Below are 27,689 nucleotides of genomic sequence, written 5' to 3' on the forward strand. Positions count from 1 at the left end.
ACTGGCAGTTCTTTGCAGTTAAATTTTAATGAAAAATAATGCAGAGAATAATTAACTCATTCTCATTAGTTACCGGGGCCTCCTACAGGATTGGCGTTCCAGCTAATCCTCCCCCCAAGTAGCATCTATCTGACTTCGAACTAAATCTGACCTGAAGCAACGTCAGACTTTGTGCAAATTTAGGTCGGGTGCTAGTGATACGACCTGTGACGTCGCTTTCCTATTAAAAGCGACGTCGTTGGATCCGAGTCGGTAAATCCAACGATATGTCGACGTACAAAATAACAACGTACCATTTTTATTAATTTCTCAACGGCGTTCCCACGTTGGCTTGCACGACGTACATATACTTGAACTAGCCCGACGTCTACCCGTTGTCCGAATAGGATACGTCTCACTAATAATCCCTAAAGTAACGTCCAATTATATTTTGTTGTATTTTATGTTCATATTTATAACCTAATTTACGTATCTCTATTTATGTTCGTAAATACAACCCATTAAGTAGCATTTGCGACCTAATGAACATCATGAACACAACCTAATTAAAAGTTTTTGTAAACAAACTTAAATTTTTTATTATGCCTAAAAAAACACTAAAAAGGCATTTAGACATTCATCTACATTTTACAGAAAGAGGTCGAGGCTTTTGCAAAATAATAATAGTAGTAGTGATGTCTTGCCTCCACCCGTAAATGCTTTTTATCCGGAAGAGATGCTGCATTACACTGGTGCATCTTAATTTCATATTTTAGCTTAGGTTACCGGCAGACCCTATCCTCCTCCGACATGTGAGGTTAGGCTTAAAAAAGTGGCTGCCCATTTTATTTAACGAGAAAACAAAAACTAAAATATAGTTGCACAAATCCACAAATCACTGATACGCAAAATGCAAAGTGAGGTTACGTGGCGTACGTTGGAATTATATACGGCATAATACGATTGCCGGTCGTCCGGTTTGATGACTTCGGTCGTGTGAGACGACTAATGTTGGAGACCCGGTCGGAATTGGTATATTGGTAGTTCATATTAAGTCGAACAGAGAAATCCGCCATTCTTAACACGTATCCGATTGTCAGCCATTTTAAAATCGTTTTTTGTTTTTAAAATTTATATTCACATTTCGATTTCTAGTATAACTAGTAGAATAATAGTAGAAATGATAAGGTTGAGTTTGAGGGGAACCACAGTACAGTTTTATGATTAAACCAGCTAGAAAATTAAAAAAATATTTTGCGAGTTACTTTTTTATAGATATTTTTATTTCATAAATCTACCTAATTTTGAAGACGCTCGTTGTTTTCCGGAGTATTTTAATCAGATATATCAAGAAAGTGACTTCCGTTGACAAAACTGATGTCTGGATTAATGATTCAGAATTATTATAATATGAAATTAGATAGGCACTCATAGTTATATTCGAGGAGTGATTATGAATCCATTTGTAATTAGGTAGTTTGGTTAGGTTTTTATGTATTCTTGGTAGCGAATATGAAACCTAACGTAACGTAAGTGCTTAGCGACGAATTTTAAGTGACTAAAATCCAACGTAATATATGACGTTGGTAATTGGTAGAATTACATTTTCTATTAGGTCAGATACCGACGTCGAGGCGACCCGAATCTGTATACCCCATTTAGGTGCAAATAAGGGTCGTCAGGCGGTCGAACCGACGTTGGTACCCGACGTCGGGCTTATTGAACGAAACGTATACCCGACGTTAGATAACGTCCAAATGTTACTTGGGCCCCTCACGGCCAACGACTGATAGCCATATTTATGCCCAAACTGGATTATTTTTTTAGGAGTTCCGTCAGAAGTTAGTTAAGCCGTAGTCTCTCAGACGACGCCGCGCGCCGGACCGTTTGTGTAAAATTTTGTGTGTAACAAACTTTTGTAAAATATGGCTGGGCCTTCGAAAATAGTGCGTTTAGGAGACTCTAGTTATGAAGAAACTCTATTAAAATAATATGATGAAGACTGTGACAGTGACAATATGATAATCTGCCAGACAAATGCGTTTGGCAATGTCAAATATTCCACGAGAAATACACTTTACAATTTGTAGAATACTTGCAATTCCTGTACAACCAGAACACGCCTACGGAGATATTCTTATCCTAGAGTTCTTATTCTAGTTAAAGACAATGTTACATCCAAGTTAATTATTTTTAATGCCTATAGAATATACGAGTCCATTATGTAAAATAATATGTTCAGGAAAACAATGAACTTTGCCTCATGCTGTAACTAAAAACTTTTTCTTTAAGTCCAGTTTTATAACTTATTTTTTTATATATAGTATTAAAAACTTATGTCTATATTGTAATGACTGTTAGTAATTTGGTTTTATTTTTATTTTAGAGCTTAATAAAAACCTAATTGATTTTTTTTTCAAATGTCTATGCATGTTATTTTATTTTGTACTATATTTTCTTAAAGTTTATATTAATTGAACCCATTTGCGTCTAGATTAGTTCAATAATACATAATATAATATATAATGAAATATATTTTTTTTCATTTTTATTTTTTAGTTTTTGTGTGTGTTTTAAACTTTTTTTAAATTTTAAAGAGTAGTCCTACAGACTACGCCAGACCGTTTATGATACATATCTATCAACTATCTAAGTCAACCCGAATCCGGTCGAATCTCAATTTTTAGCTAGAACAGTTTTGTAAAGAAAATTAAAAATGGCGCACCAGAATGTCAATATCATACGAGTTATATTTCACTAGAAAAAATGTCAAAACTACAAATAAGTTTATGCTAAAATACATCTTATATTTTGTACTAAGATGTCCACTTACTTGAAATATATATCAGCAAACATTAATATTACGGCACTATTAATAACAACAATTAGAAATAATTGATACACCATAAATTCTATAAATAGATTGTTGGTATGATTCTGTGACTTGTATTGACTAATTGGGCCCTGACTATGAATTAATTAATACCGATTTTATTGCTATAACCACATCAACAAAGATTCTGTTAAATTAAAGTAATATATAAGTATCATATCGTAAAACTTCAGTAGGACGTTGATTCTCCTAATTATGATTTTGTAGATATGAAAAATACTCCACTGTGCATCGCTATGAATCATCCTGTAGTTTCTCGTTGAACAAACAAAAATAAAAGCAATTCTTGTAATGAATTTAGAATTCAGTCAAGTGATTGACTAAAAAAATCAAACTTAAAAAATATTATCCTAATATTACCTGATCATCCCGTCCCATTCTTTCGTCTCCCTGTTGAGCGATCCGTAGCGTCCGTCCGGTGCCAGCTTGATGGTGTAATTAAAGCCGAGCGTCCGCGATATCTCGTGGATGAGATCGACTGCGTAGCCCTCGAACTGCGCGTTTCCGCTCAGCTTCTCGCTCGCTTCCTTCCGCATCACGTACGGCGAGCTCTGAAAGCGGAGACCAGGCGGAAATCAATCGGCGGTTTTCAAGCAAGCCGTTGGAGTAAAGTTGGACGTCGAATATTAAAAATTTTATTGAAATAGGTAGAAAATGCAAGGCAAGTTTTTTTTTGTATACAAGGTAATCCAAACTGTGTTCCGGAGACTTCGGTAGTATATTCTTCGAAAAAAGTTCGTATAAATGTATGTCCTAAAATGCTTCATTTTTATTTCGATTTTGTCACTATTTGGATGAAAATTGATGTCTGGGAGTTTTTTGACACGAGAAATTTGATTTTGATGTCAGTATACTCCTAATTGTAGCGGACGCCACCTAAATTTGTTTTAATTGTTTTGAAGAGTAATAACTTTTCGTCCGTACCTGTATAAAACTACTGAGTAAAAAAATATACATTTCCGTGATTTTATACGTAAAAAATATCTCTCTATTAAAATCGCTACGAGCAACCGTTCTCAAGATATTTAGAATGGAATTTATTGACTAAAAATAAACATGTTGTGTTGATAGTTATTTAACTGAAATGATAAGTTTAGAAACTTTTTATTTTTTTTTAAATTAATCGTAATTTTTCTTCAAAAACCAAACCAAACTAAAACAGTTTCTGTTGACTTTTTGTCATAAATACATTTCAAATTTATGATTTCAGTCTAATAACTATTTATAGTCAACATGTTTTATTTATGTCAATGATGACAGGTATTAATAATTTTGATTCCAAATATCTCGAGAACCATTACTTATAGCGATTTTTACCAAGAGATCCTTTTTAAGTAAAAAACATCGTAAATGTATATTTTTTTACTCACTAGTTTTATACAGGTACGGATAAAAGTTATTACTCTTCAAACCAGTTAAAAAATATGTAGGTGACATCATATTGACATCAAAATCAAATTTCTTATGTGATAAAACTCCCAGATACCAATTTTCATTCAAAGATCTACGTTAGTTCAGAAATTATTTGGAAAAAATCGAAATAAAAATGAAACTTCTACACCCTGTATCGAAACAAAACGAAGCATTTTAGGACATACATTACATTTACAACATACGAACTTTGTTACTTATTTTAATCTGCAGAATATGCTGCCGAAGTTTCCGGAATACAGTTCGGACCACCCTGTATAATTTCTGTATCCTCCTACAATCCATTCCATGCATATATTTTGCATTTTCTTGCAATATTCTTATTTGATTTTACGGCATTTTACAGTTATACAGAGTGTAGAAATAAGTGCAAGTATTTTAACTAGTAGTATAGTTCAACCTCAGAAACACGCCTATGAATTATTTTTTTCGCGAAAAAAAAATTTTGAAAATTCGAAATTTTTTGAAAGATTTTTTGGAATTTTTTTTAGTTTTTAGTTAAAAAACATAATTTCTTGATAATATGGCAACATAGATATTACATTAAATTTAAAAGAAAGAAAATCCAGAAAAGATCCAGTGGTTCCCAAAATTTTAGCAAAAAATTTTTTTTTTTGGAAATTTTCAAAGCAGAATAACGTTATTTTGGTCTTGTTTGAAAAATGATAAAGAGACAATATATTTATTTTATTGAGAGTTACCACCCCTTAAAATACTTGCACTTATTTTTGGGACACTCTTTATAAACTTAAACCTTTAAATATAATTTATTACATTTGGAAAGGATAGTTAATTACATTTGTTGGTTGGAACCTTTGCCAACAATTGGCAAATGCCAACTTTCCCAACAATTGCCAACAATTGGCATTGATATTAGTTTAGTTTTAATCATCTGCTGATGATGCTGACATGGTTAGCGAAACGCGCGTCCAGTGTAAAAGTAAAAGTATTTTGGTGTATTGTGGTGATTTAGTGTTTTATATTTCCAAGAATAGCTAAAATAAAACTATTACTAATATTGATATACTATTACTAGTATATCAACATTATTAGACATAGCCGTTACTAAGTATCCATTAACCTCTGACGAGCTAGTAACTTCAAATATCATTAAAATTAATCATATATAACGTTACTAGAAGTCAATGGCAGTAGTCTTAGATGTGTAGAGTTGCTTTCCGTTTTTATGAGATTCTAGAACAAGGAAGTTAATTTACCCAATTATTCTCGAGAATAAGGTAGACTATAATGTCTAAAAAAATACAATTATTAGGTCAGTTAATAGATTAATACATCTTTGTATTAAAAAAGTCTAAAATAAAAAATGATTTTTGTCGGAATACGTACGTTAGAAATTAAAAAAGAAAACAAGGAAACGACTCCCCATCACAGAATCTGGAGCAGCATAAAACGCACCATTAATTTCTATACCACGGAAAAAAACACTTATACACATGCACGTAGAGAAAAACAAACAAAAAGAAGCGAGAACGCAAAATCCCATCCCAAAAATGGCATTTCCACCTTCCGGCGATTTACCCTTGTTTCGGAAAACATTTCATTTTTTGGTGCGGAATTTCTTTTTCTATTGTTTATTCTTTTCGGTCAGACACATTACGAGTTGATGTTTCAGTCGTTGCCGTAACATTCTTTTCTTTCTTTTTTATGTCGAAAATGTAACGTTATAGAGTCTGAAATGAGAAAGAATGGTATTCGAAATATGTATCGTGCAAGCTGAATTTTGGTTCTATATTTTAAAAAATAATAATAAAATAGGATTAAATAATTTAATTCTTTCATAACACAAAGTTAAAATAAAACCACATCCTTTGAAGTTGCGCTCATTGAGAGGCAACAAATTTGCTGGCACAGTAAAAAGATACCTACTTACTCGAGAATGGTTTCTACTAAATTCAAGAGTTTATATCATTCGCTAAGCAATCCTAGTCACATAAAAGAGTGTGTAGCGTTTATTAAACCACTACCACTGCGAATGGCAGCTTTTCATTGGAGAGCAGTCGTGGATAAGGTATTTCACTAGAGAGAAAATTAATCAGTAATAATTAACAAAAGATATATAGATATTGGGCGCCAGGCATGTACAGAGAAAGAAAACACAGTTGTATAATACTTAAAACTAATGACTATATTTATTCATGACGTTCTTTGCTGATACATGATATTGTAGAGTTCTAGTAAATATATAGTGGTTATATGTCAAAGAAAGTGGTGGTAAGAGTCGTACTAAATATCAATGAAAACAACTACGATAAAATTCAGGACATGTACAGTTTAAGAGAAAATATGAAATGTAGCATTACTTTAATTAATTTGATATATTCCATATGATGCTAAATCGAAGATGTTACAACCTGTAGATTCTAGAATCTATGTTTAATTATCCATCTATTAAAATAGTGCAATAATATCTATAAAAGTAATACCATTACAAAACGTAATGCAATGAAACCTAAGATCTAAATTATATTTTAAAGATTATATCGAATTGAATGTTCTTAACAATCTAACCACTGAACATAGTCTGTACGATATTACTTAAGATGTACGTTATTGTTTAAGACTGAAAATGTTTTAGATGTTAAATGTAAAACTAGAACTTAAATATACACTTAGCTGTTCTTTTATGTAACCTTGCTTCAAACAGTAGCAGCGTGAGGTGGTCTAGCATCTCTGTACTGTCTGTCGCCGATCCTGTTGGTCAAAACAACAAAAGGGGCCAGATTGAGGACACCATGAATCCTTACAGCCGTAGCTACTGACTAGGCTTAGAAATGGGAGTGAAGCAGCATGGGACTCAAGCTACATCCACGCTGTGGCGCTTAGATGTAAGAAAAAATCGTTCTTACTGGGGACACTCGTCCACAGGACATCTGTACATAAGATAATGTCTGTACATAAGACACTACCCGTACCTTGGACACAGTCCGTACCTTGGACACAGTCCGTATCTTGGAAATAGTCCGTACCTTGGACACAGTCCGTACCTTGGACACAGTCCGTACCTTGGACGCAGTCCGTACCTTGGACACTCGAAATACTTCCGAGGGCTCAATAAATAATAAACAACATGTCCTTTCTTCCATGTGACATTCTGGAGGACAAAAGAAAAGGGACGCCAACGTGTCAGCAAAATACAAATACAAGTTGGGACATCCATAACTCTACCCTGTTGCTTTGAAATAGCAGCTGATTCAGATTATACAGCAAGATTTAAATAATCACCATTTCTAAAAGCTGGGATACAACAGAGCGTCAAAACAAAGTGAGGTTAAGCACGGAGAGTTGACAGAAGCGATGTTGACAGCGCCTCCTCAGAGCAATAACAGGGTTGTGTCGAACGATAACAGGGTTGGCGACTAGGGAACGTAAAAATTACGCGTCAAATAAACTATCAGGCCTGAACGAGAGGGAATCCGGTGATGATAGGCCAGACATCATATATTATATATAAAAAAGACATGTAACGAACTAAAAACGTTACAAGTGTTTATAATATTTTATAATTTGGTGTCTTTTTAACTTGAATTTTTATTCACCTTGGTATTGTTGATAAAACGAGTGATGTCTTTTTATTTTATTGTATGTTGATTTGTATATATATTTTATAATTCTTTCTATTGTATCTATTTTTTATATGTTTGATTTGTTTTCCTTCTTAGTTCTCTACTTTATTTTATATAAAAAATGTATATATTTTGTATCGACGTTTAATTGATGAACCAATGTACATTATTTTCATTATTGAGTATAAAGATGATATAAAAGTGTCTGAAATTTAAACTTCAGTGTCTTTAACACACGAGCGGGCGCGTCCGGGATTTTTTACCGCAATTTTACTAATTTCATTAAAACAAAATATCCATTGAACGTAGGTCGGTCAGTCGGCCATTAAATATGCTTATTTAGGGATATTTGACATCCTGGATCGTAGTAGTTGCCTATCCAGCGATTTTGGTTCAGTAGCAATTCTGCCGTAAACCCGGCAACCACAGAAGTTGCGGTACTCCGTGCCGCTACGCTCCCGGTAAGTAAAATAGTTATCATATTATTTAATTATTTTGCTTTATTTGGTGTCATTTTAAATTAATTAATTTTTTCGATTGATTTTATAATAATCTGTTAAATATATGTTATATAACTTGTAGTAATGACGGAAAGAACCAGTATACGAACTCTTTCCAGAAATTTCCAAGTTTTCCTCGCTAAATAGGCTTCAAAGGTAAAGGTACTAGTTAGAGACAATAAGATGCAAATTGGTCCGTGTCTTGTATGTGAAACCCATAAAACTACTAGGTTTTGCAACTAAGACAACAAATTTGTTTGTCAAAATTTATAGATATTACAATTTTAACATGGACAAAAGAACATAAGGAACAAACGGGAGCTTAAAGCTACAAAATTAGCCAACATAGATAACGGCCGCAATACCAATAGCTAGAAAAATAAAAAATAAAGAACAAAATTCAACAAATACATAAACCAAGAAAAAGGATTTATTGATATTGTTAGCTAGAAAATGTTTAATAACAAACACGTGTTTATCTTATAGCCTTGGAGATAAAAAGAACCCCGAGTCGAGTAACAATTAGATTAGATTTCATTAAGTTTTTGAAATTAGGATTTATTGTATTTTTCTTCTTATTTCTAAGTTATATCTCCTGTCCTATTCTTCTCAAACAATCTAGTAACTTGGAAACTGAACCCTCAATAGCTTCAAATTGTGTAAAAGAAAGAACTGCATATTTGCCAGACTGTCCAACTAACATGAAAGTCCCCTGTCGTTTGTTCTTCAGATTGACAACATCCCATCAGATTTGTTTGCCTATTAAGTTGACAATGGCCTGTTAATAGACCTACTACAGATTTTACAGACTTTCTGTCTTTGCTTATCAGGTCTGCCGTAAATTTTGGCAAATGTTCTACTATAAATTGTTTTCCTGGCTCTGCGCTGATGAATTTCTCTCCCATCCTAGAGATTTGTTGGCCACCCACGGTTTTGTGACCATTTTTAGGACTGCTTTTGCAGTGCCACGCAAGAATTCTGTATTTACAGCATGCAAACCACTCTAGTCTAGGATTAACCCTGTGGAACCAAATACCGTGGCGCTGTTTGGCTGTCTGTAAAAATGGCAATTGATCAAAATAATGTGTGTGTGGATTGCCGTTATTTCTCACTGGAAAATAGACATCCTTGGATAGGCTTACGAAAAAAGCTATTCCGTGTACCCAATAATACTTGTAAGTGTAATATTCCAGTTCCTACGCCTTCTGGCGTTTTTAAGCCATATATGTGTATCAGGCTGAATCAGTGTGAACGAGCGTACCATTAATACCTTCTTTCCTGCCTGGTATAATTATACTAAATTTGATATTAAACCTATACCTTGTAGACATTTAGTGGACAATAGAGAACATCAAATTTTAAAGAAATAAACGTATATTTCAGATATTTTAAGAACTGTTTAGAACTTTTGTATAGAGGTAAATTGTGTCCATTGAACTTATTTTGATTCTAAAAATACGTAGTAGTTCTATGTCCACGGAATATTGAGACACCCTGTACATCTCAAATATACCAATTTTGGACTTTACATAGTTTGTTTCTAGGGCACAGAAATGTATAGGAGCTATTTACTTATTCCCCAATATTGATATTTTAGATCAATTTTTAAATTTTTCTTATTAACAAATAAACCAATACATTTCTCCGATATCGTTGGCATATAAAAGCCCTCTGTCAGTATGATTCAATCATGAACCATACAAACGGTTAAATTGGAACGGCAAAGACGGAATCCATTTCCTTTTTTCTTGTTCCGGCGGTCTGTAAAAAGTCGGTCGTGAGCAAGCAGCCCGAGGTAATGGAAACGTTGCCGGTCTTTTTAACTTGTTGCTTTTCTACGACTGAAACTACTCAACTTCCAGCTAGGTTTTACTTCAATTTTCACGTTGTAAACGACTGTGGACTTTCCAGTTTGGATTCCGAATCGTGCACTAACTAATTATACTTTTTAATTTTATTAAAAAAGTACTTGGCGTTGCCAGTTTCTCGTATGGGTTGTAGTGTTTTTTACAAAAAAAAAACGTTTTGGGTTCGTTGTAGGTCTATTCTCAATTAGAGCTACAATTTAAAAAAATTGTCCCAAATAAATAAAAAATATCAAAGTTATTTTAAATGGAACACCATGCATATTATTACATTTTTAAACTACGATTAAAGTGAAGGTAAATTTGATTAAGGTTTATCACACTTAAACCTTACCATTTTTTGAAATAATCTCAATTTTGTGAAATTGCAGTAAAAATTTTAAGGCTTCATTTCTCCAAGGGTATCAAAGTTTTTTATACTAAATATTTACTGAAATTTATTTATTGATCAGTTATTGTGTTTCAATAGTAAAAATAATACTACCTCATACAGAGTGTAAAATTTATTTTAAATAATTATTAGCTTTAAGCGGCAATAACTTGCTTATTTTAACTGAAACACCCTGTATATTTTATGAGGATCAGACGCACTTAAATAATAAATATGTAACTGAAAAAAAAGAACTATATCTACAATATTAGTATCTGTACTTTTTAAAAATTTGTTACATCCTTAAAAATAATCTAAAATGTCAATATTCCATGGGTATATTGATAAATGAGGTCTAAATTATAAGAAAATGCGTTTTCTACAAAAACTTGAATAGTATAGATAGTATAGATATAAGTAAAACATGATATAATACAATTTGATAGACAATTAAATTTTGTGTCTGATTCTCATAAAATATACAGGGTCTTGCATTTAAATTAAACAAGTTATTGCCTTTTAAAGCTAGTAATTATTTAAAATACATTTTAGACACTCTGTATAAGGTAGTATAATTTTTATTATTGCAACACAAAATGTAGTAAATAGAAATACTTCAGTACAATATTTGGTTTTATAAACATAAATACGCCTAGACAAATGAAGCATTAAATTAAACTTAATCAAATTTACCTTTATTTTAATCGCAGAAACTAAAAATGTAATAATATACAGGATGATCTATTTAAAAAAATACAACTTTGATATTTTTTTTATTTGTGACACTCTGTATCTTATAAAAATATTTTCAAATTGTAGCTCCAATAGTCCTTCAACGAACCCAAAACTTATAATTTGCAAAAATCTAATTGTTTGGCTACAATACTCCGTGTCGTATGTGGTGAACAACCCTGTATAACTTAGTCCATCAACACAAGCGTTTTACGGAGAAAGTCAAAATATTACCAATTTATAATTGATAGTTAAGTCAATTAAAGTAAATCTTCAATTAAAAATATTCGACTATAGTGGCGGAAATGATTTTGTTTCCACATAATATAACTAAACTTACCAATATAGTAGTGACTACAAACGTTTTGTTCTGTATAATTTCGACGATTTGTGTGTATGCCTCTCCGTACGTTCTAGTGAAATTCACACCTTCGCTCGAGTTCCACGTTCCAATCTTCTTTAGTCCGTCTCTGGTTAATTCGATGACGTCCAGCATAAAATCCGTTCGGAATCCTTGATGATCGAATTTAATCACGCCGGTTAAACCTCTCATTTCCACCTGGAATTTAATGTGAAATTATATTTTGTTGAAATACAAGTGTGACGCGCACATGTGACAAACACATGTGACCGAAAAAATCCGAATCAATGTTTCGAATCAAAAATATATAAATTAAAATAATGATTTAATAACAAAACTATCAGTTACAAAAAAATATCAGTTATGTTACTAAAAATCTTATTAGATTAATTAATACACACACATGTAGTATATAGTAGTAATTAATTCGAAAGTTAAGATTTTTCTTTTATATTAAAACGCAAGACAACAGTATGATTTAGCTAGTATCAGAGAATGTGCTACAAATGTTCACCAAAGTGAAATATTCACCATTAGTTGTAGATGATAGTTAAAAAAGGGTTAGTAAGAAAAATATAGACTAATGTAGTTTAGTTACCATGAACTGTTCGAAATTAAAATACAAATATTGAAACAAAATTCAGAACAGCTGTATTTGTGTAGAAAAGCAAAAACATATACAGGGTGTTCCTTAATGACATGCTAATAGTTAATGGAGTGATTCTTGAACCTATCCTAAGAGAAAAACTTGAAATACTATGAATGTATGTGTTAAACATCTTAATATCTGAGATGCAGGGTGGTAAATTTTCCTTAATTTTTTTTTAATAATAACTCTAATTTTATTACAGATATTTTTATGAAACTTGATACACGTCTTCTATGCATCAATATATAATAATTTTTGGTGTACAAAGAATTTTATTTACTTCAATCAGTACCGTCCATACGGGTTTTACGTTGAATAATTTTTGAGAAAAAAGTGGTACACCACTGACTTCTCTTGAAATAAAAATTATTTTAAAAATATTTATTCATTTCAAAACATTTTTAATCTCCTGATTTTTTTTTGTCCGAAGCATATTTTTCGCTTAAAAAATGTTAGTTTATTTCAGATGTTGTTCAGACTGTTGTGTGGAAATCATTTCTTCATCGGCTGGAAGGAAATTAAGAAATAAAACCCTTTTTTGTATATCAAAATAAGCATTTTGATGCATGGAATACGTGTATCAAATATACCATCAGAGATATTTTCAAGAAAAAAAAAATGATACCACCATGTATCTAAAAAGTTAAGATGTTTAGGACGTATATTCATATGAAGTTTTTTTCTTAGAATAGGTCCTAGAATCACCTCCTTAAAAAAGAATCACCTCCTATCAAAAATAATCGATTAATGTTACTTTTCATATGATTTAAAACGTTTTATTTAGTAAATTTAAATAATTCTTATATGTTCAACAGCTATTTACTTGTATTATGAAATAGAAAATATTTTCAATACATATGTCATTTCTTGAATTAAAATTCTGTGCTTTACTAAATGGGATACTTAAATTTCTTTAGTGGTACTGTAATATAAATATAACCATTTTTAACTATAAATAAATAAATATTATGCCCGATATACAATTCACGATATTCTGTCTAAATCTTCAATGGTGGCAAGAGTAATAATTACAATTAATGATACTTTTTGCAAAACCAGTTTTTGTCTGTCAGATATGTAAATAATTTTCTGATAAATAATACTAATTCTAAACAGTCCCCGTTAGTTTAAAATTCATTAGAAAACAAAAAGTGAAAACACATTAAAGAAAGAAACTCTTGCCTGACTGAATAACTTTTAGCCGAAGTCACGGTACATTGAATTCTAAACGTCAGCGTATCCCGTACTTTTCTTTCTTTCCCCGTTTTCAGAATTGCGCATTTCTATTCTCTACTTGCATCAGAATCGCGTAAGGCCGGAATCATTGAACTTTATCGCATTGCAGAAACGTTCCTTTAAAATTTGAAGTTTTACACGTTATTAAACACGTCGAAAATAAAAATAAATGTATTCGAACCGATTCTAGTACAGAACTAGCTTAAGTTATACCGGGTGCATCTCGCAAGTGGCTCATCTTTTAATTTTTTAGATAATAAAAAACGTATGCCCGGTGGCGTAGAGGTACAGGCTCTCGTCTACCAATCTCAAGGTGTCGGTTCGATTCTCACACCCGGCATTTTATCACCCGACTATTTTTATTAAAATAAAAATAGTTTGGGTACCTAGGTCGACTCAGCCTTAAATTAGTACTTGGGATTCACAATCCTGAGGTAATAATAGGCGGTTGAAGCGTAGTGCTAACCACATTACCTTCCTTGTATACCGAACGGCTCTAGCATAGCAAGCTGTACCTTGCTACTCCCAAGGCGTTAATACGGGAGCTGCTATTATTATATATAAAAAGAACAAGATTAGTGTATGACAGAAATTAGGATTGATTGACATATAGAATAATAAAGAATAAGCGCGATGTTGGGCGAGTCGGACGCGATGTCTGAGGAGCCTAAAGAGCCCGATAAAAACGATAAGATTAAGTGCAAGATTTGTTGTGAAACTGTAGATAAACGTAGTTTGAAGTGTTCGACACAGGCATGTAGTGTTTTCGTTCATAGAAAATGTTTTGAAAACGTCTCGAAATGGTTTATGGTGGATTCGAAAAATTGGCGTTGTCGTGTGTGCTGTGAGGGGCCTCGAAGAACAAGACTAGGTTCTACTACTGTAGAAAATAATTCTAACGAGTGTACAATTTTGCGTAAGGAAATTGACTGCTTATCAAGAGAAAAAGAATTAATTAATACGATAGCTGCCGAGAGAGAGTATACGATCCAAGTGTTAAAGAAAAGAATGGGAGATATGGAATCTAAGTACGGGACCTTGGCCGTCGGCGAAGGTATGATAACAAGAATGGAACAAAAACATTCGAACATTCCAACCATTTCTTATAGTGATATAGTGAAAACAAATAATTCGCCCTATTTAATTATTAAATCTGTCGATAGTAATGTGTCTCCAAATAAAATTGAATATGATATAAAATCGAAATGTTCTCCGGGCGCAGTAAATATTGAAATTAAAAATACGAGAAGTTACAAAAACGGATTTTTAATTGCTTGTAAAGATAAGGATGACCTTAATATATTAAAACAAAATCTTGTAAACACAATTGGTGAGAAATATCAAGTTTATGATCAAAAGAAAATAAATCCAACAATTATGATAAAGGGTGTTCCTTCTAGCTACTTAAATAGTGATGGTAGTACCGGCAATGCGTCCGATGTACTTATCGATAGTTTTATAAAATCATTAATTTACGATAATAAACTTGAAGAAGATGAAAACAACATAAAAGTGGTTAAGATCTTTACATTGAAATTTTCTCTTAATGTTATATTAAATGTGTCTCCATCTGTTTACTGTTCGCTAATGAACAAAGGATATGTTTATATTGGATGGATAAAGTGCCAAGTATGTGAACATTTTAATATAGTCCGTTGTTTCAATTGTTGTAGATTCGGCCACTTAAGTAAAAACTGTCGAAATAAACCTGTTTGTCAATTTTGTGCAGGTGATCATATCAGTAAGAATTGTACTACAGATATAAATAAATGTTGCCCTAACTGTAAATTCCACAATGAAAAATACAAAACAAATTGGGATATGGATCATTCGGCCAGTGATCGTATTTGTAATTTTTATAAATCTAAAGTGGGCCTTCTTAAATCAAAGATAAATTATGTTTAGGCTTGGTCATTTGAATGTAAGATCTCTTTTCGCAGGATTTCATTACTTTTCAGATATTGTGACACAACATAATTTTGATGTTGTAGCAACAACAGAGACATGGCTAGGTGCTCATATTGCGTCTGACTCTTGTGTTGTTCCGGGTTACACGTTCCATCGCTGCGATCGCTTGACTGGTAGAGGTGGAGGTGTTGGGATATATGTAAAAAATGTCTACAAGTGTGAAAGACTTTACTTACAGGATCAGGTGGATGGGTTTGAGAATATCTGGTTAAAGATTAAAATTAACCATAGGATATGTCTTGGATTAGGCGTCATTTACAGAACTAAGATGAGTGTTTTGAATTGTGTTCAAGCTCTAGATAAATTTCTACCAGACATGTTGTCTTCATGTACCTATATTACAGTTTTGGGTGATTTAAACATTGATCTTTTGTGTTCCAATAATATATCAAACCCAATATCGGATTTCTTTGATACATTTGGTTTTGTTCAAGTTATAGATGAACCTACTAGAGTTTCCAATAGTCGATCTTCCCTGCTCGACCCGATTTTTGTCAGTGACTCTAGTATTGTGGCGTCTGGTGGTACCCTTGATGCTCAGCATATAAGCGATCATAGACTAACATATTGTAATATGAAGTTACCTATACAAGAAAATCCTCTAAAATTTGTTACATTTCGAGACTACAAGCAATTTCATGAGGTCTTATTCTATAGTGATTTGCATAATGTACCATGGCACAGCATTTACTATATGACAGATATCGATGAAAAAAGTCGATTTTCTCACTTTTCAATTAAAATCCTTATTCGAACTGCATGTTCCTTTAAGAACAGTTCGTGTAACTAAGCCGCCCGCGCCTTGGCTAACTCCAGCTTTAAAACTATTAATGGGCAAACGTGATAAAGCTCTTTTGAACTATAAGAAAAACAACACACCAGAGAACTTGGAAAATTACAGAAATCTTAGAAACCTCATTCTGAGGTCTATTATTATTATTATTATATTCAATTGTTTTTGGCCACCTACTGTTTCACTGGAAGTGAATACAAATTTTGATTTTTAAATGGCACTCTCTGTGCTATTTCTACTTTATTCGATAGAAACACAAAACATCCCCTTTTAGAAATTCATCTGTCATGTTAAGAAATGAAAGTAAATAATAAAGCGCCTCTCGTGTTTGTTCGCACTCAAAAAATTTCAATTAATGCCTTTTTTAAATTTTTAAATTTACATTTTTTAATTGTAAAGTAATATATTACATTTAAATGGAATATATTACACAACAATTATGTCAATTACAGGATTACAAGCTTGTTTTCTAACATTTTTTAAATAAAACGAATTATAAAATTTCAATATATGTATATTTGTCGTAGGTATGAAAAAAGTAAAATATAAAATGGACAAACGCTTACTTACATTGCAATAAAACTTCCACTTTTAGTTTTGCAATCCAAACGCAATATTTCTATTTTACAAATAAAAATATCCGACAACACTAAAATCACTGAAACTCCAGCGGCTGACAACGAAAACTGAAAAATATAACGGCACTTTTTGTTTTGGACCTGCATATCAACATTACGCTGTACTATTATGTGTTTGTTGTTGAAATAATATAAAATATCTAATTATAACTTGTAAATTTTAATATTTTAACATGATTTTAACTACTTTTGACAATAACTAACTTTTTGTTATCAAGATGACATTTTAGACGGCAACTGACATATATGTCATAATATTTGAATCTTAAATATGTATGTAATATAATTTAAATTACTATAATGCAACTTTATACTAAGAAAACATTTATACATTCACAAAATACAACAAAGTCTAATAATATAGTTTGACAACAATGAATATTGAATTAAAATTGAAAAAGTTAAGCGCGACCCCTTGTGTCAAAATTAGAAGATTAAATTTTCGCAATTTTTACACCAATTGATGACCGGTTGCGCCTCTAGTGTTTATTCGGGCGGTTCGGCTTTTACTCCAGCTTATGGCCATTAAAGAAAAAGTTCTAAAGGGGGATGTTTTGTGGACAGAGAGTGGCACTCTGAATATAATGACATATCATATGTCAACTTTTTATTTGACATTTTTGCTTAAAAAATAATCGCATTTTAAATGTCAACCTAGAGTGCCATGCCAAAACACTAATTTGTAATCAAAGAACCGTGGAAAAATAGTTTTGATCGTCTAAGATTTTTCGTGTCTTGTCCTAGCCGGTTAAAAGATGCCCAAATTGTATTTTTAATCATATCTCAATTTTGTCAAATGGAAAAGGGTGATTCATTAGCATATTTGGAAAAAGCTTTTTTTAAGAATAATTTGATACCACACACTTGGTATTTCGAGTCAAACTGTCGTTATCAACCGCATGTTACAATCTTAAATAAACCATATGCAAAAATTTTCAAAAGTTGACATATTATATGTTATTCTGTTTTATTTTCTATCGAATAAATTAGAAATATACCATAGTGCCATTTAAAAATCAAAAGTGGTAGTCATTTTTGGTGCAACAGGAACTGGCCAAACACAATTGAATACGTCAATCAATGCTAATTTATGTTATATACTATCATACCAAATCTCGTTTTTTATCTGAAAACCTAAAAAAGTTATAGGGATGAGCCATTTTGAGACGCACTCATTATAAAGCGAGACTAATAAAAAAAATCGACGATGTCCATTTTATAAAAAAATAAGTAATCATCATAATCTGTGGAGAATGCCAACTCCTAAACACATGCTAAATTGTAGTAAAATAAAACAAAGGATGTCCAAATAATAACGCATACACTAATATTTTTTTTATCGGCAACATGGTATTTGGCAACATTAAATCAGTTTTCTGTGTAAGTCAGTTTTGTGACATCGTCGGTTTTTCACCCTTACTCTTCAAATAAGTACTTCTACAGGACTGGTAGATCTCGATAAACATATATTTTTTACCATTCTTCATATAAGTCCAAAATAACCGAGTTATTTTACGTAATTCTGAGTACCACTGGATACATTCTAGGTTTTCTTATTTGTTAAATTGATCTACTACCGATATTGCAATATTGTCAAATTATTATTTTTAGCCGACCATACCAATAGGTATGGTAGACTATTAAGATCAGCAAAAAAAAGTTTTTTAAATTTCACTCAAAATGAGTTATTTGGGTCATAAATGACCTAAATACAAAATATTTTTATGGTGTCTGTCTGTCTGTCTGTCTGTCCGTCTGTCCGTCTGTCCGTCTGTCCGTCTGTCCGTCTGTCCATATGTCCGTATGTCCGTCTTTCCGTCTGTCCGTCTGTCCGTCTGTCCGTCTGTCCGTCTGCCGTCAATAACACGATAACTCAAAAACTGCTGAACCGATTTTAACCAAATTTGGCACAAAAATACTGTGGCACCCGAGAATCTGGCCATTAGTTTTTGGTCGGGGTGGGGGGTTGGTAAGGGGGTATGGGAGGGGGTTAAAAATTTAAAAAAATCGTAACTCCAAAATTACAGTAGCTAGCGAAACGCGGTTTTCAAATTAAGATTAGGAATAATATTTGCAACAAAATTTGTAATAACATCAAAATCAGTTTTCAAGATATTAGCATATTTTAGTATGGGCGGCTATACGTGCCACCCGGCGCCAAATTTTTAACTAAAAATTAAAAAAATTAAAAATTTTTTCATAACTTTCCCAAAAAGAAAACCCTTCATAGACGTGTTTCTGGGGTTGAAATATGCTAACGTTGTATATAACTAGTACATGAGCAACTTAACCTAATATAGGCTAGTAAGTACGAGTATACATAATTTAGTCACATATGATTCACACTTTGTTAATATTTTAATCCGTAAATAAACAAACTTTGCAGAATCAGTGACTCCAAAATTAAATTTTTTGAAACTATTTTGTTGCGCATAAAAACCTGTTTTTATGCGTAAATAACTAATTGTTGTACGTCAAAAACTATTTGCTACAAGCAAAATACTGTTTTTAGTTGTAAAAAACTATTTTTACTTGTTAAAAACTATTTGTTATACGCAAAAACTATTTGTTACATGTAAAAAACTATTTGTTACACGTAAAAATCTATTTTTGCAGATAGTGCAAACGCAATTTTTAATATTTCCATCATTTTTAACACCCGGTATAATATTTTAAACAGAATCTGTCTTGATATATTTTTTAGTTATTGAAATATAACGTAAAATTACTATTTTTCATGGTTTTAATTTGGATATAAATTTCAGAAATAAAACAAAGGCACTGAATGAAATTTCGTACATAAATGAAAGTTTCCTATAACAGAAAAACAAGTGCCATTTAAATAAGTGGGACACTAAACTGCGATCCAACTTATACCTCTTATTTGACAGTTATTTGGCTGCCGTGAAAACGTGCCGGCCATTCAAATGGTTCGTAAAAACGAAGTTTAACTATTAAAATAAACCCTGATACGTATCTGAGTGATTAATGTCCTCGGAGTTATCACCGGAAACTTCGAACTACTTCTAAAGTTGTCGTATCTTGAACTTTTCTCGATTTAAGAGGTCTGTTGTGAATTTAAAATATGTAAATTAAGATTGACCGATATTCGAAATTGCTTATTCTTTCGAAGTAGTTTTTAAGAATTGTGATTAATGAAGCTGTCCTCTTTATTAAAACTTTTATATTAATACTGTTTTTTGAATGTCAACGGGTCATTTATTATCTGACTCCATCAATATTTCGATTTTTATAGAAAAATTGATAAACTTAATTCAAAGTCAAAAAAGTTTACCGTACAATTAATATAAAAAAAATATGTGCAATCTCAATATTCCGTTCAATATTTTCTCCTTGCCTTTTTTTACTTGAGTCTAGCCCCAGCAAGGCAACTATTAAGCTTGACCAATCACGTTAGAGTTTCTGACAAAAGCGGATGCAGAACAGCTGTGGCGTACTATATACATTTATTACAAATAAATGAAGAAAGTCAATGAATATCTAAAACACAAATATAAATTGGTAAAAACTAACCAACACCACCAAATAACCAACTAACCAATGAATTAACACCCTCCAAATAACCACGCTAACCAAGCTTAATAGTTGCCTTGCTGGGGCTAGACACTTCTGGTTGATTCTCACTATACCTTCCGTTTCCATTTCATATCCATTCCATATCCGTTCCGTATATTTTTTTATTGTATTGACGCTATACGTATCAGTTCCATACTTTTTATTGTATAATTTATAGTGATGGGTTGTTATTTAATTATCTGTTATTTTATAACAATTATTTAGAAATAACATAACGCAACCGTTACTACTTTTAAAAAATAACAGATATAAAATAACAATACGCAGAGATCGACTGTTCATGAAACGAAGCCGGCGCTCTGCACCGCCACGAAATTCGATGCTGCTCGAAGCAATTCCAAAAAACAACTAGTATGGATGGAAACATGTTATTTCGACAACCATCGATACAGGCGGCGAGATACAACGGACAACGGAGTGGGGTATGCGCTACGGCGCGGCGCGGCGTGTTGGGCTTACAACAGCTTAAAAATAATAGGATATAAAAGAAGCAGCTTCTTTGAAACAGTTGCGAAAGGAACGCTGCTGCATCGGTCGATTGTCAATGGAGTCTTGCAACGTGTTGGAGAATAACGCATTAGTTGTTTTAGCTACGTTGTTTTTCAACCTGTTACGAGCATAACGGGCGGAGGTCGAGATATTATGGCGCTGTATGTTTCAGTACTTTGTTATTAAGTTTCAAGATTTAGGTATTTATTTATTCTGAAAAATTTTCAGAATATTTTAAGATTTTTTAAAAATGTATACAGGGTGTTTTGAAAAATCAATTTGGTCATTGATTAATGACGATCCTACTTAAAGTCTTTGACGTAAAAAGCTGATTTTTGAAAAACGGATTAACTTTAGGATGTAGAGGTTCGATAAGAAGAGATTTTTCGAAACTCAAATTCTAACGGGGTGCAACCACCCTCAAATATTAGAATATTTTTTATTTAAAAACTGGTGAGTTTTTCGAAAAAACTCTTAAACACGTATATTTTATTTTGTTGTTTTACATATTTTAAGATTTTTAAAAAATATATACAGGGTGTTTCATAAAATATGACCATTGAGTAATCATGATTCTGCTTAAACTGCTAGACGTTTAAAGCTGATTTTTGGCAAACGGATTGACTGTGGGGTGTAGAGGTTCGAGATAAGGAGGGGTTTCTCAAATCTCAAATTCCAAGAGGGTGAAAACGCCCCTCAGATATTACAATATTTGTTATTTAAAAAACGATTAGTTTTTCGGGAAAACGCTTGGACACGCATAATTTATTTTGTTTTTTTACATATTTTGAATTTTTTTAAAAAATCATACAGGGTGTTTCAAAAGTTGAGTAATTGATTAACCACGATTCTGCTTAAACTGATCGACGTTTAAAGCTTATTTTTGGCAAATGTGAGAAAATGTTATCCAGTTTGCATGTTAATGGAAATTCTTGCTTTGCTTTATCATCACCATTACAAATTAATAATTCGACGCGAACGAAGTCGCGGGTACACGCTAGTTTAAGTGTAAAATTAATTCGAACTCTAGTGTGTAGTTGGTATACTTATGAAGGATATACTACACATTTTCTTATATTGCTATTTTTTGACCGCAAATGGTAAAATCATAACTAAGAGCTTCTCGCCCGTCAAGTGAAATGCACTCTGTACACTGCTACGCGATTCAGGATCTACGCAGATCGATGGCGCAGGTAGGCGTAGGTACATCGGAATGTATAGGTATAGACGAGTGGCGGCATTTTGGCTTTTTTATATCGCAATTTGTAAACAGCGTTTATTTGTAAAAACCACCGTTTTTAGAGAGGTATTTTAGATAACAATCGATATTTTTAGAAATGTTATGACACCCTGGAAATACTACCACCGAGCACGTCATTGTTGCAACTTGCAACTGCGTCAATACGCCTGGCGGTGACCGCCTCATACTCTTTCAGATATTTAGCAATAAAATAAATACCTGTTATTTTTAAGCTGTTATTTTAAGCTGTTTTTTATAAATAACCTATAACAGTTTCAAATGTTATCTAAAAATAACAGTTTTGCCCATAACTAATAATTTATATCATTACGAAACTTTTATTTTAAAAATTTGTATCTTTTGAAAAAGGTAATAGATTTAATTAAGGGGTGAAATAATAATAAATATCAGCAAAATATTAACAGAGCTAGTACAAATGTAAGAACTTGACAAAGCTGTTTCCGATACGCTTCAGTCCGTCCGCCAAAAAAATGTATGGGAAGAAAGGATACGGAAGAGAAACTAAATAATAGTGTGCATTGTCCTTTTCATTTACATGATATAATATTTTATGTAAACGGAAAGGGAACGGAAAGTAACTGATACGGAAGGCATAGTGATAATCAACCTTAACTTCTAAGCTATTTAATGAAAAAAATTAAAAAATGATGTTTATAACTTTTTCCCTCCAAAAAAATCGTATATATAGGTATTTCGCCACTGCAAGAAAATCTGCAAAATAAAACAGTTATTTTTTGTAAACACTGCTGCGCTAATACAATGGAAGCTTTAATTCAATTCAATTAATTTTTTTTATTAGATCCAATTAGATTTACAAATTAATAATTATTCTAATAAATGTGTGAGTCTAAAGGGATTAAAAAAACCCGATACAAAGACACAAAGTGCCAGAGTGGTGCGACCTCAAAAACAAAATAGAAATAAATTAAATTATAAAAATAAGCAGAACTTAGATTAAAAAAAGGGAAAACATAATTTTATCAGGGATGAGCGGAGATAAGCAGAAAGGCAGAACGAAACAGTGTAAATTCCGGAACAGCAACCAATGACGGACATATCAGAACATCAAGAACCTCAAAAATCAGCCAAAGAAATTACTATAATTTTTGGGAACTTGTAGCGTTTTTTATAAACATTACCACTGCGAACGGCAGCTTTTCGTTGGTAGAGCAGTCGTGGATAAGGTATTTCACTGGAAAGAACTAATTAACAATAATAACTCGAAATTATAAATATTGGGCGCCAGGCATGAACAGAGAGAGAAAACACAGTTGTTTATTACTTAAAACTAGTGACTATATTCATTCATGATGTTCTTTGCTGGTACATGACATTGTAAAGTTCTAGTAAATATATAGTGGTTATATGTCAAAGAAAGTGGTGTTAAGAGTTGTGCTAAATATCTATGAAAACAACTATGATAAAATACAAGACATGTAAAGTTTAAGAGAATGTATGAAATGTAGTATTACTTTAATTAATTTGATATATTTTATGTGATGTTAAATCGAAGATGTTGCAACCCATAGATTCTAGAATCTATGTTTGGTTATGCATCTGTTAAAATAGTGCAATAATAATATCCATATAAGTACATACAGTTTCATTACATTACAAGACGTAATGCAATGAAACCTAAGATCTAAATTATATTTTAAATATTAAATTGACATGAATGTTCTTAACAATCTAACCACTAAACATAGTCTGTACGATATTACTTAAGATGTACGTTATTGTTTAAGACTGAAAATGTGTTAAATGTTAGATGTAAGCTAAAACTTAAATCTAAACTTAGCTGTTCTTTATGTAATCTTGCTTCAAACAGTAACAGCGTGAGGTGGGCTCGCATCTCTGTACTCGGCCATCCAATACAACAAAAGGGGCCAGAATAAGGACACCATGAATTGGAACAGCCGTAACTACTAACTATCTTATGGATGGGAACGAAGCAGCATGGGGCTCAAGCTACATCCACGCTGGGGCACTTTATATGCAAGAAAAATCATTCCTACTGGGGACACTCGTTCACAGGACATCCGTACATAGGATAATGGTACAAGGGAACACTACCCGTACCTTGGACCATAACTTAGGACTATAACCTTGGAAATAGTCCGTACCTTGGACCCTAAAAATACGAAACTCTTGTTTAAAATCAAACAAGGTCTAATAAACAAAATGAACCTACCTCGAATTACTTCCGAGGGCTCACTAAATAATAAAGAACATGTCCTTTCTTCCATGTGACATTCTGGAGGACAAAAAAGAAAAGGGACGCCAACGTGCCAGCAAAATACAAATACAAGTAAGGTTGGGACATCCAAAACTCTACCCTGTAACTTCGAAATAGCAGCTGATTCAAATTATACAGCAAGATTTTTATAATTGCAGTTTCTCGAAGCAAGGATTTTTTGACGGTGACAGTCGGACGGTCAAAGCCAAGTGAAGTTAAGCACGGAGAGAGTTGACAGAAGCGATGTTGACAGCGCCTCCACAGAACAGTGAAACGATAGCAGGGTTGCCGACTAGAGAACGTAAAAATTACGCGTCGAATAAACTATCCGGCCTGAACGAGAGGGAATCCGGTGATGATAGGCGAGACATCATATATTATATATAAAAAAGACATGTAACGAACTAAAAACGTTACAAACTTAGTAAATGATTTTTAATTTGTTTTTTATAAACTGTAAAGGATTTAAATTTAAAGTTATTAGAAATATTATTCCACAAATGTGGCGCTATATAACTGAAAGCTTAAAAGTTAGCTGTTCGGTGTTGAGGAATTTTAAAATAATGCACTTGCCTAGTCGAATGAGCATGGTCAACGTAGTGAAATAACGAGAACAAATAGGGAGGTTGCTCTGTAGTTAAAATTCGATAACTGAATGTCATTAAATGAAATTGTCGTCTTTTAGTCATGGATAAAATAGTAAGAAATAGACTACAAGTAAGTAAGTAATAGACTACAAGGTAGAAAGTAAATCACAAATTTGATAAAACTTATAAGTATACCATTTTTACATTTAATAAATAATAAAACTATTTCTGACTATGATATTTAAAATTTAGATAGATAGAAAATTAAAAAACATACCGGTGTTTGCAGACGCAGGCTCAAATTCAATAAAAACCAAAATTTTTCCTGCGAAAATCGGGATTTTTTCACTTAAAGGGTATTTTTTGATTTATCAGCAATCATTGTCAAGTTGACAATATACAGGGTGTTTTCTAATTAGTCTAAAAAAATTGTGGTGTGTTTCCTCATGTGTTCTTAAAACAATTTTTATATAACCATTAGGTCTAAAGTACTTCCTTTCTGATCTACAGGGTGTTAAAAATTTAAAAAAATCAATTTTTTGCTCAACATAAATGGTACACCACTGCTTTTTTAAAGAAAATATATTTTTTTCTTGACTGGCCATCCTTTTTCAACAAAATTGATCTTTTGAGTTTTTCTTGTTCATCAAACGGTTGTCGAGAAACAAATAAATATACTTATTAAGAGCCCGCCTTAAGCCGTTTTCTAAGGATTTTTTTTATTTTTTAGATTAATTAGGAAACACCCTGTATATGCATATCACAAGCAACCAAATAAACTAGTAACCTCTAAAAATTATTTTTCCCACCACTAGCGACATACCGTGTTTTTAGTGAGTACTAAATTATTTCATCAAAATTTCACCATATAAGCACGGCACATAAAACAATCGGCACGCCAACTCTACTCAGATTCCATTGTTTAAAATTTCTATAAAATTTGACCTTGTCGGCGCCATTATGGTTTCCTAGTCAGGGCCGGATTAAAACGTATTAAAAAATTTCTCAGAAAATACGACAGGGTCGTATTAAAAAAATACTGTAATTGACTGAAACTGAATTTTATTTACAATACTTTTGTCCAAACAAATGAATCGTTAACCGCGCATACTTCTCGAAAAGTAAAAATGAAAAAATCAATTAAATATTTCTCTGTAGAAATAGATACATTTTTAAGATGTTTAAGATGTATCATCTCTAAAAGGAATGTTAAAAGAAAACCGTAGACACGAGTTTTGAAGTATTTGGATTTTCTTAGAGAATCTAGCAATTTATGGATGTGCCATAAATAACATCGCCGTAATCAAATAAAGATAAACTTGTCAGCAGTTTGGTTTACTGATAAACAAATTTGCCTAACGAACGAAAAAATGCCTAACGTTTCGGAAAGTTTATTTCTTTCCGTCGTCATCGGAAGCAAAAAAAATACAAACAAGGAGGTTTTTGTAGACGTATCTGTTTGAAAAAAAACTAAAGTGTTCTCGAATAGTTGAATTTACATATTTTAAATATTTTTTTTTCTTTATTCCTTGTATTTTTTTGCTTTTACTTTATTTGATAGAAAATGACACTCTAAATAGAATTATTACACTCTGATTAGAATGGCATATAATTTGTCAACTTAAAACGGGACCAGTCATATCGACAAATTGTCTTTTTTTATGCCGAGGTTAGGATTAAACACCAGTTTAGGTAAATTAAATTTAATTCCAAGGAAACTACACAGTTCATCAAATTGTAGTGTTAAATGCTAAGCATTAACTTTCAATTAATTTCTATTATTGTCTAGCTCAACTAACGATCGTACAGCTTTTTTGATAACACATCAGATTTTTACGACACACTTGTCTAGCCTTCATTCTCAATAGTTACAATACAACTCCCGAAAATTAACTTTTAAACCTGTACTCACCACTTTCATGTAATTAATAAGGCTGTAGCCGTGCGGCCAGAAATCGACCGCATCGCAGCTGAGCGGCTTGATGTCGATCTGTTGGCTGGTGTCCAGGTCGTGGAGGGCCTTGGCGAATAGATGGACTGCGTCGTACATTAGGGCCGTCTCCGCCTACAAAAAGAAAAAGGAGGTATTTTTGGCAGGGCTCGGACGGGTTATAATATCGGGGATGATGAGTTATACCGGAAATGCGCCTTATAAAGAGATTTTTTCTAGGTAAGAGTAATAGTCTAAGGCAAGATTTTTGGTAAGGTCAGTTAAGATTAAGTTAATTTTAGTATCATCGCGTCCGTCTAAAAGCAAAACAAACTGGAAAAATTAATAATTTTTGATTGCATTTTACTGAATAAATATAACGCTATTATAAACTTATAAATATGAAATTACAAGTAATTAAAATACTAAAAATAATAATTCTTAAAATTAGTAGGGTTCAAACAAGAAATAGCTGTTTCCGTAAGCCTGGATGTACACTTTTCCAGGAATCCTTATTGTGTGAAAGAAATAGTAAGACTCGAAAGAACACGACGTTTTCATCTTCACAGATAACCAAGCAGCGCTAAAGG

At 32.3% G+C, this 27,689-nt stretch overlaps 1 protein-coding gene across 1 annotated transcript in view; it reads right to left on the reverse strand.

Moving 5' to 3' along the window:
- Positions 1-27,689, reverse strand: part of LOC115879316 (glutamate receptor ionotropic, kainate 2) — a 344,372-nt gene that overhangs the window by 73,536 nt on the left and 243,147 nt on the right. The window contains exons 9-11 of the mRNA XM_030896084.1: positions 27,082-27,234; positions 11,695-11,913; positions 3,233-3,423 (exon numbers count right to left, since the gene is read on the reverse strand). Coding sequence (XP_030751944.1) covers positions 3,233-3,423; positions 11,695-11,913; positions 27,082-27,234 — 563 coding nt within the window. The remainder of the gene's footprint in view (positions 1-3,232; positions 3,424-11,694; positions 11,914-27,081; positions 27,235-27,689) is intronic.

This window comes from Sitophilus oryzae, unplaced genomic scaffold, assembly GCF_002938485.1.
Source record: "Sitophilus oryzae breed Bouriz unplaced genomic scaffold, Soryzae_2.0 scaffold_1576_pilon_pilon, whole genome shotgun sequence".
Taxonomy (NCBI): Eukaryota; Metazoa; Arthropoda; class Insecta; order Coleoptera; family Curculionidae; genus Sitophilus; species Sitophilus oryzae.